This window comes from Dipodomys merriami, unplaced genomic scaffold (genome assembly GCF_024711535.1).
Source record: "Dipodomys merriami isolate MVZ:Mamm:240054 unplaced genomic scaffold, mDipMer1.0.p SCAF_19, whole genome shotgun sequence".
NCBI lineage: Eukaryota > Metazoa > Chordata > Mammalia > Rodentia > Heteromyidae > Dipodomys > Dipodomys merriami.
In genome coordinates this window covers 6,461,045-6,471,057 of record NW_027203270.1, presented here as the reverse complement: position 1 = coordinate 6,471,057, position 10,013 = coordinate 6,461,045, and the positions used below count along the sequence as shown (strand labels likewise).

Here is a 10,013-nt window from a genome sequence, read left to right as displayed (position 1 = left end):
AGGGTTTTTTGTTTTGTTTTTTGGTGCTTGAACTCAGAGCCATGGCATTATCCTTTACCTTTTTTGCTTAAGACTGGTGCTTTACCACTTGGGCCACAGCTCTACTTCTGGTTTTTGGGGCTCAGCTTCCTGAGTGGCTAGGATTACAGGAATGAGCTACCAGCACCTGGCTGGGAGTTTCAGTTTTAACTAAACAAAGAGAAATTGTAAAAAGGGCTCTAATCCTTTGGACAAAGGCGACTTTGTGGCTTAAAAAAAAAATTCCATTGGCTCTACTGAACTGAATGTAGAGTGACTGACCAGCTGGCTGGCACCATCCAAGAGCTCCTTGATGCCAACTTGAGTAGCACCAAACTTTATAAGTCATGAAAGGATGAAATGAATGGCCATTATTTAACATAACTTCATCGAGCCTCCAAAAAACAACCTTTAATTCATGGGCATCCTTATACAGACTCTACCACGTGTAAGAAGTTTGTGCAAACTATTGGTTATTATGAGGTACATTTTACTCCTTTCCTTTGAGTTTTTTTTTTTAATGTCATAAGTTATGGTTGTATTTATCTTGTACTCTAAATATTTTTACTAAAGGAATAAATCCTACACTTAAAATTATTAGGGATTTTTTTTTACTAGAATCAGAAATAACTTCTTAATTCTTATCATTAACAGCAATGTTTTCTTAAGTCAGAGTGCAGGCATTATATCAATTTTTATCGACTTATAGAAAACTCTAGTAAAGCAGTGGTGATAAACAGAAAACTGACAATAGTGATATTTGGGGAAAAAAAGGAACTGGTTGCCATTTGATATGAACCTGTGATCATTTATCACTGAGTGTGAGTTGGGTTTAAACTGAGTAGGGAGGAAGAGGCCTTAAGTAACTTGCTTGGTTTTATCCTATAAAATGCTGTATGTGCACAAAACAAAAATCAGATTAAAAAAAACTTCAGGTGGAAACATAATTTCAAATTATTTATTAAAAAACAATTTACCATGACATTCCTATACCACAAACATACCACAGGGCTCTAAATAACCAATAAAGTACACAAAGCCTAACCTGAAAGTATCTTTGGAGGAATCACATATATAGGCCCATGAGGATAGATCTAAGGAACTTAAAATGTTAGTCCTTGGTCACAAAGACTATTTGGTAATTAATAAAGGGTGCCTCATGGCAGCTGACTGTGATTAACGGGGAGAGAGATCAGTTTCATAAACTGCAAGTATGCCAATTATTTTTCTTTGCAAAACTTAAAAGGAAAGCAGTCCAATTAGAGGAGTAAGTCCAGGTTTCCAAAGCCTGTTATCAACCCAGGGTGTGGGCGTGTCTACTGTTAGGCACACCCTTGACAAATCTCCGAAGGACCTAAATCCACTGCCTCCTAAGACTTCAAAGAGCAGTTTCAAACAAGGTTAAAGTTGGGAAGTGCAAACAAGTGTTTAGCAAGAATTTAAAAATCTCCAATTCATTTTTCTCTGTACTCTGTTTGAGAGTTTACATCCCCCCCCCTACTCAACATGCATATTAAAAGAAAACAAAATTCAGCACACACCCACTCACCCAGAGACTACTCCTACGCATTAGCTAGGAGCATCATCTCTTACAGCCAAGTCATGAACCCCTGAAAATAGGGGAGAAACCCAGATTCTTAACTAGAGGCACCGGATGGGCCACTATAGTAAGAATTGAGGTAAAAGCAAAAGAACTTTTTATTTCTTGGTTTGTTACATATCACAACTTCTTAAATTTGAACATTACCTCAACATTAAACAACCCAACTAACTCAAAAAAAAATAACTCATTAAACAAAATTAGTGAAATAGACTTATCATAAAGGGCTCTTTCTATATGAATTCTGGATTTCAATCAAAATGACTCAGTTGTACTATTATGTACCATTAAAATGAAGATTTTTCGTAGACAACTTACTTTTATGCATTCATTTTCCTTATTCCCCACAAACCATATAGTAATCCAAAATTCCCATCTGGACATGAGCTGTTTCATACCTTTTAAGTCAATATACTTATTAACAGCGCTGATTATTAGAGTGATAATTAAAATGAGGGTGGGGTGGCCGCAGCAAATATTATAGACTTGTTTATGGCATGGCCGTCTGTGTACCTGGACTAAAGATATGCCAGTGAAATTGCCAAATTTTCCTAGTTTGGCATCTAGTATATGAATATAAGTTTTGCATTATCACCGTTCATTATATAAGTGAAATCATTCTATTGATAAAAGTATATTCAGGGGCTCAAACAATCTAAAGCCTCTGGTCCAAATAACCACCTTCTCCATTAGGCTGGTCCAATTTTAGATCCTTCTGGTCCGGTCAGCAAATGCTTTTAAAGTATCTTGCATTGTTGTACCAAAAACAAAAAAAGAATTAAAATTGCTGGTCTACTAATATCCTTTACTTACAGATCAACACTGGTCCAGTTCAGATGAATCTGACAAGTCCTTCCCTTATAATATAGCTTTGAAGTGGTTGTATCTTTTTTTTGGTAAGGTGGCCAAACCTAAATCAGGATGTCCCTCTTTTATTAGTACTTGTGTTTACTTTTCTATACTGCATATAAAGATGTTTCTTCATAAAATTTCTTTACAATACAGTATTGAATACCTCCACATGGAAGAATTATATGTTAAAAAGTTGTTAAAATCATCCTTACATAATAAGAATGCAACTCTTTTTAAACTCTTAAATAGTTTTATTTAGGGGTTCTTTTTTTTTTTTTTTTCTTTCGGGCTTTCTGCAAAATGAATTCTTTTTTAAAAAGAAAAAAAAAATTCCTGTTTGTTCTACTAGGTTGAAAATGTGGGCCAGACTACTTATACATGCGTTACATGCTGAATATAACTGAATATATACTTATTCTACAGACACTCTGCAAGATAGGGATTACCCAAAATAGGGTCTTCAATGGACTGGACCAGTGTTTCAATGCAAATTCCAGCCCCCCAAAACGACTTGGTTTTGATTTCACAGTATGAATTCCCTGGAATCTGGGAAAAGATAAATGGTTAACTGAGGTCCTCCCTCAGCAGCTTGGTCCCTCAACATTCTGAGAAATCAGGAAGGACTGCACCACTTCTTCAGTGGACTGGGGGCTGGTGTTGACGTCCTCAAGAGCATCGGTCACTGAATACTGCCGATCTCGCAACCGGTTCCAGTTAGACAGAACATTGTGATATTCAAACACTTTCTCATAATTTCCAATGGAGTTGTAAAGTTTAATGAGGCCTCGGTAATCATATTCCAGTCCACTATAGCCTTCACCAAAAAGTTTCTTCCCTGAAAGTAACAAAAAAGAAAGTCAGTTCAAATACTTCCAGAACAAATGTGTTTTCTATACAAGGTTAATTCTTTAACTAAAATTTAACTAAAAAGTCTATCTTTATCTTGCTGAAAAGATAAGCAATTCTTGTATTAGTTGCTCTTAACCTACTCTCTTGAGTAAGTTCCAACACTTTTTCTTTTTCTTTTTTTTTTTTGGTCCAGTTGTGGGCCTGAACTCTGGGCCTGAGCACTGTCCCTCAGCTCTTCAGCTCAAGTCTAGCGCTCTACCACTTGAGCCACAGTGCCACTTCTGGCTTTTTTTTCTTTTTGTTTATGTGGTACTGGGGAATCGAACCCAGGGCCTCATGCATGCAAGGCAAGCACTCTACCACTGAGCCACCTTCCCAGCCCCCCAACACTTTTTCTTGCCTATAGAAAAGTTTGCTTTACTAGAGTTGGAGTAAGTGGCAATGTAGGCTCAAAGTGGTAGAGTGCTAGCCTTGATTAAAATATTGCTCAAAGACTGTCTATGCTATGAGTGCAAGCCCCATGATCAACACACACAGAAAGGAAGGAGGGAGGGAGGGAGGGAAGGAGGGAGGGAAGGAAAGAAGGAAAGAGGGAGAGAGGGAAAGAGGGAGAGAGGGAGGAAGAAAAAGGAAGGAAGGAAGGAAGGAGAAAGGGAAAGAAGGAGGGAGGGAAATGAAAGAAAGAAACTAGTATCAGGTAGGTAGGAATTAGGCAGAAGAAAGCAGGGCAAACTACACATGTGGGAGCAAACCTTTCTATACAGCTGAGATTTTAAGAACACTGAAATACTTAACCAATTAAAGATAGGGTATAGGGTATATAATATAAACATAAATAAGCTTAATTATTTTTCTTTTCTTTTCTTTTCTTTTTTTGTCGGTCGTGGGACTTGAACTCTGGGCCTAGGCACTGTCCCTCAGCTCTTCAGCTCAAGGCGAGCGCTCTATCACTTGAGCTACAGCACCACTTCCGGTTTCTGGTGGTTTTTATTGGAGATAGGAGTCTCACGGTCTCTCCTGCCCGGGCTGGCTTTGAACCGCGATCCTCAGATCTCAGCCTCCTGAGTAGCTAGGATTACAGGCGTGAGCCACCAGCGCCCGGCAGCTTAATTATTTTTCAAATGACTATCATCTACACTTAAGAAGGGTATATAACTCAAATTAAGAAGGGTATATCAAATGAATTAGCAAAAAGCCAAACTGGAAGTATGGCTCAAGTGTAAGAGCACCAAACATGAACAGGGAAGCTGAGTGAGAATGTGGGGCCCTGAGTTCAGGTTCCAGGGCTGACATATTCACACACAAAAAAAACCTGCATAGGTCTAGCAAACAGTGCTAGTCCTAGATTACTTGATTTAAAAACAACAAAAAAACTACAAAAAAACTACAAAAAAATAGTAAAATATAAAAACAAATTAATGTTTTATAGACCCTGGGAAAAAGAATTTTCAGCAAAGTACAAAAATTTAAAGCATTCCTTTCTTTAATTTTGTAATTCTTTACTGTGGAATAGCTCAGGATGTCAGGTCTAAGTAACAGAATTGATAACTGTGCGAGGAAACGTAATTTGGATTATAAAATTCTTGCTTTAATAAAATTCCTTAAACAGTGAAAAAAAAAAAAAGCTGCATAAAGAGCAAACTAAATAAACTTGCTTTCCACAAAGGTATGGGCTAGAACTCTGGGCCTTAGCGCTGCTCCTCAGCTCTTCAGCTCAAGGCAAATGCTCTACCACTTGAGTTCCAGTGCCACTTCCGGTTTCCTGGTGGGTTACTGGAGATAAGAGTTTCACAGACTTTCCTGCTCGGTCTGGCTTTGAACCACAATCCTCAGATCTCAGCCTCCTGAGTAGCTAGGATTATAGGTGTGAGCAGCACCCTGCTGGGCTAGTAATTCTTAAGAATATGCATTTTAGGAATGAACATGTAAGTTAATATACTATGGCTAAGCGAGAGACACTCATGTATGTATATATGGACACATGACTTAAGACTGAGGGAAAGGATAGTCTTTTGAAGAAATGGTCCAAATTAACTGACTATACATATAGGAAAAAAAAATGGAATCTGATCCCTACCTCATACCAAAATCACATGCCAGTTTTTAGACTGTAGATGCAAATGTGAATGGTAAAGTGTCCAAAAACTGTGATTTTTAAAAACTGAATAAAATAAAAAGTGTTAACCACAAAAGATGAATTTAAGAAATTAAGAATTTAAGAAATTCTATACTTTAAAGGGTCTCCTAGAATGAGGGGTCATCATATCTCAAGTCAGTAAGTAAGTAAAAATTTAATATGAAAATGCACTAGAGACTTAACAGGCATTTAGTTACTTTTGGCATAGGGTATTATAACCCAGACTGGCCTGAACTCGTATGTAGCTCAAGCAAGCCTTACACTTGATATGTCTCAGCCTTCCAAACAATGCTAGGATCACAGGCATCTGCCAGCATGCCTAGCTAACAGGCAAACAGAATCTTATTTTGTTAATACTAAAATGGAAGACACACTAATATATATGGCACTTGAAATTAAAAGTGACAGTGCTGTCAAGTCAGGTATATTTTAGAATTATTGTTCACTAGAAGCAGTTAAGAGGCAGGCTCTGACCTATAATCCTCAGGAGGCAGAGATCAGAGGATTGAATTTTGAAGCCTGCCAGTCAGACAAATCTGCCAGATTTTATTTTATTTATTTATTTTGGTCGGTCGTGGGACTTGAACTTTGGGCTTGGGCGCTGTCCCTGGGTTCTTCAGCTCAAGGAAGCGCTCTAACACTTGAGCCACAGCGCCACTTCTGGTTTTCTAGTAGTTTATTGGAGATGAGTCTCATGGGGGCTGGGAAGGTGGCTCAGTGGTAAAGTGGTTGCTTTGCATGCCTGAGGCCCTAAGTTTGATTCCTCAGTACCACATTAGCAAAAAGGAAAAAAAGCTGGAAGTGGTGCTGTGGCTCAAGTGGTAGAGCGCTAGCCTTGAGCTGAGGGACAGCACCCAGGCCCAGAGTTCAGGCCCCACTACTGCCCCCCCCCCCAAAAAAAAGTCTCATGCACTTTCCTGCCCGGGCTGGCTTTGAACCACAACCCTCAGATCTCAGCCTCCTGAGTAGCTAGGATTACAGGTGTGAGCCACCGGCGCCCAGCTTCAGATTTTATTTTTAATTCACAAAAAGCAGGAAGTGAAGGCATGGCTCAAGTGGTAAGAGCATCAGCCATGAGCAAAAATGGTGAGTGACTTCAAGATCCATTACCAGCAAACAGATTTAAAAAAAACTGAGTATGGCATATAAACTGGTAATTCCAGTTCAACTAGAGGCATAAGCAGGAGGAGGACTGTGAACAGAGGTTGGCCTTGAGCAAAAATGTGAGATGTATTAAAAAAATAACTACAGCACAAACAGGCGAATGATGTGGGCCTGTGTAGACAGCATGAGTTCAAACCCTAACATATTAGCCTCACTGGTGGCTCACGCCTGTAATCCTAGCTACTCAGGAGGCTGAGATCTGAGAACTATGATTCAAAGCCAGCCGTGGGCAGGAAAGTCCATGAGACTCTTATCTCCAATAAACCACTCAGAAAAAAACCAGAAGTGGCACAGTGGCTCAAGAGGTAGAGTGCTAGCCTTGAGCTGAAGAGCTGAGGGACAGCGTTCAGGCCTACAGTTCAAGCCCCATGTCCAACAAAACAAAAACAAAAAAATAAAAACAACCCCCCCCAAAAAAAACTAGTATATGCTAAAAAAAAAAAAAAAAAAGCTGGGCACCAATGCTGGTAATCAGGAGGCTAAGATCTGAGAACTGAGGTTCGAAGCCTGCCCAGGCAGAAAAGTCTCCATCAGACCTTTATCTCCAATAAACTACCCCAAAAAGCCAGAATGGCACTGTAGCTCAAGTGGTAGAGTGCTAGACTTGGGCACAAAGAGGCTTAGAGAGGTACTCTGGCAAAACAAAACAAAACATCCCAAATCAAGCCAAACCAATACTCCAAACTAATATCAGAGCTGGGAAGGTGGCTCAGTGGTAGAGCGCTTCCTTGCATGCCTAAGGCCCTGGGTTCGATTCCTCAGCACCACATACCCAGAAAAAAAAAAAAAAGCTGGAAGTGGCGATGTGGCTCAAGTGGTAGAGCGTTAGCCTTGAGCTGAAGAGCTGAGGGACAGTGTCCAGGTCCAGAGTTCAGGCCCCACGACCGGACCCAAAAAAACCCCAAAAAACTAGTATCAAAAAAGCCTGAGAGGGGCTGGGAAGATGGCTCAGTGGTAGAGTGCTTGACTTACATGCATGAGGCCCTGGGTTCGATTCCACAGCACCACATAAGCAGAAAAAAAAAAAGCCAGAAGTGGTGTCGTGGCTCAAGTGGTAGAGTGCTAGCCTTGAGTTGAAAAGCTGAGGGACAGTGCCCAGGCCCAGAGTTCAAGGCCCCATGACTGGCAAAAAAAAAAAAAAAAAAAAAAAAGTCTGAGGTAAATTTAATCTATGTTAAAGACATAAGAAGGAAGAGGGAAGAAATGCAGTAGTTACTGCAAAATGATTAAAAATTTATCTACAACTGACATTTTATTTATTTTTTTTGTCAGTTGTGGGGCCTGAACTCTGGGCCTGGGCACTGTACCCCAGCTCTTCAGCTGTAGATCAGCCCTCTACCACTTGAGCCTCAGCCCCACTTCTGGATTTTGTTTTTTTTCTGCTTATGTGGTGCTGAGGAATTAAACCCAGGGCCTTATGCATGCAAGGCAAGCACTATACCACTGAGCCACCTTCCCAGCGCCTTTATTTTTTTTTACCAGTCCTGGGGATTGAACTCAGGGCCTGGGTACTGCTCCTGAGCTTTTTTTGCTCAAGGCTAGCACTCTATCACTTCAGCCACAGTGCCACTTTGGCTTTTTCATTTATGTGGTAGTGAGGAATTGAACCCAGGGCTTCATGCATGGTAGGCACTCTACCACTAAGCCACATTCCCAGCCCTACAATCGACATTTTAGAAACATATCTCCTCTGATTGAGTTCAACATCAAAAAAGCACATTTATTGAAGTATTTCAGATGGGTTTTTTTGGTAGCTTCCAGATACCTTTGAAGCTTGAACCTCTATGTGCCAGTAATAGCATTTCCCTTATCAAACATATAAGACATGTTGATATGCTGATCTTTAGGCAACAGACTAAAGAAAATTTAAAAGTAACGTACCAATTGCTATAGATCGCAAGTAAAGTTTCTCAGCATTTTCATACTGATTCATGTCATAATTATATAAAGAAGCCAGGTGTCCCACTGAAAGGGCTACTTCATAATCTTCTTGACCAAGAAGTTGCTCTTTAATCTGAATTGCTTTGATGTGCATTTCTTCAGCTTCCTAAAAAAGCAATCATTAAGAATTATTTTTCTGAGGTCAACAATTTTTACCCAATAAATAGTACTGTTTTAAATGTTAAGGACAGCTTATAGATGCAATAGGTAATAAGACTGAAAGAGTGTATTTCACCAGATGTCAGTGGCTCATGCCTATAATCCTGGCTATTTAGGAGACAGAGATCTGAGTATCTCTGTTGAAGCCACGGATTCTAAGATTCTCATCTCCAACTAACCACCAAAAAGCCAGAAATGGAACATGCTAGACCCTAAGGTTCAAGCCCCAGTACCTACATAACTATAATAAAGAGCCTATTTCATTATTCCAAAAGTTGTGGAAAACATTTCTGCTTTTAGAAATTGTGCACATAGGGGCTGGGAAGGTGGCTCAGTGGTAAAGCACTTGCCTTGCAAGCATAAGGCTCTGCGTTGGATTCCTCAGCACCACATAAGCAAAAAGAAAAAAAGCCGGAAGTGGCGCTGTGGCTCAAGTGGTAGAGCGCTAGCTTGAGCTGAAGAGCTGAGGGACAGTGTCCAGGCCCAGGGGTCCCCCCCCAAAAAAAAGAAATTGTGCACATAAGCTGATGGCTATAACAGTAGTAGTAGTAGTAGTAGTACTAGTGCCCTATATTAACAGTGATCAGAGAATCTTATTCAAGTAATAAAAAACTGTTAGAAGAATTTTAAAACACTTTTAAATGAAAACTAACTGCTCTAATATAGGAGTGAATTATATGAACATACATGTATGTGCATGTGTGCACATACAGGTGCTAGGACTGGGTATGCTATCCTTTTTTTTGGTTGGTCGTGGAGCCTGAACTCTGGGTCTGGGCTCTGTCCCTCAGCTCTTCAGCTCAGGGCTAGTGCTTTACCACTTGAGCCAGTGCCGCTTCTGGCTTTTTCTGCTTATGTGGTGCTGAGGAAATCAAACGCAGGGCCTCATGCATGCAAGGCAAACACTCTACCACTGAGCCACCTTCCCAGCCTGCTTTGATCATTTTTATTGTAACAAACTAAACCCAGGCTGAGAGATTATACAATTGATTATCTGGCTAAATAAACATATTGGATTGCCTCATCTTTCTTTACTAGACCTCAAAATGGACAAATAACTCAGACTTTTTTTTTCTGCTATGGGCTTGAACTCTGGGCCTTGGCGCTGTCCCTCAGCTCTTCAGCTTAAGGCTAGATCTCTACCACTTGAGACACAGTGCCACTTCCAGCTTTTTCTGTTTATGTGGTGCTGAGGAATCAAACCCAGGGCCTCATGCATGTGTGAGGCAAGCATTCTATCACTTAGCCACCTTCTCAGCCCCAACTCAGACTTCTAAAATAGAATTAAATAGA

General features: G+C 40.1%; 1 protein-coding gene across 1 annotated transcript in view; it reads right to left on the bottom strand.

Annotated features, from left to right (window-relative positions):
* Positions 1–2,700: 2,700 nt before the first annotated feature.
* The window catches only part of Appbp2 (amyloid beta precursor protein binding protein 2), a 55,450-nt gene continuing 48,137 nt past the window's right edge, over positions 2,701–10,013 (bottom strand). The window contains exons 12-13 of the mRNA XM_070027095.1: positions 8,502–8,667; positions 2,701–3,305 (exon numbers count right to left, since the gene is read on the bottom strand). Of these exons, the coding sequence (XP_069883196.1) occupies positions 3,052–3,305; positions 8,502–8,667 (420 nt within the window). The 3' untranslated portion in view covers positions 2,701–3,051. The remainder of the gene's footprint in view (positions 3,306–8,501; positions 8,668–10,013) is intronic.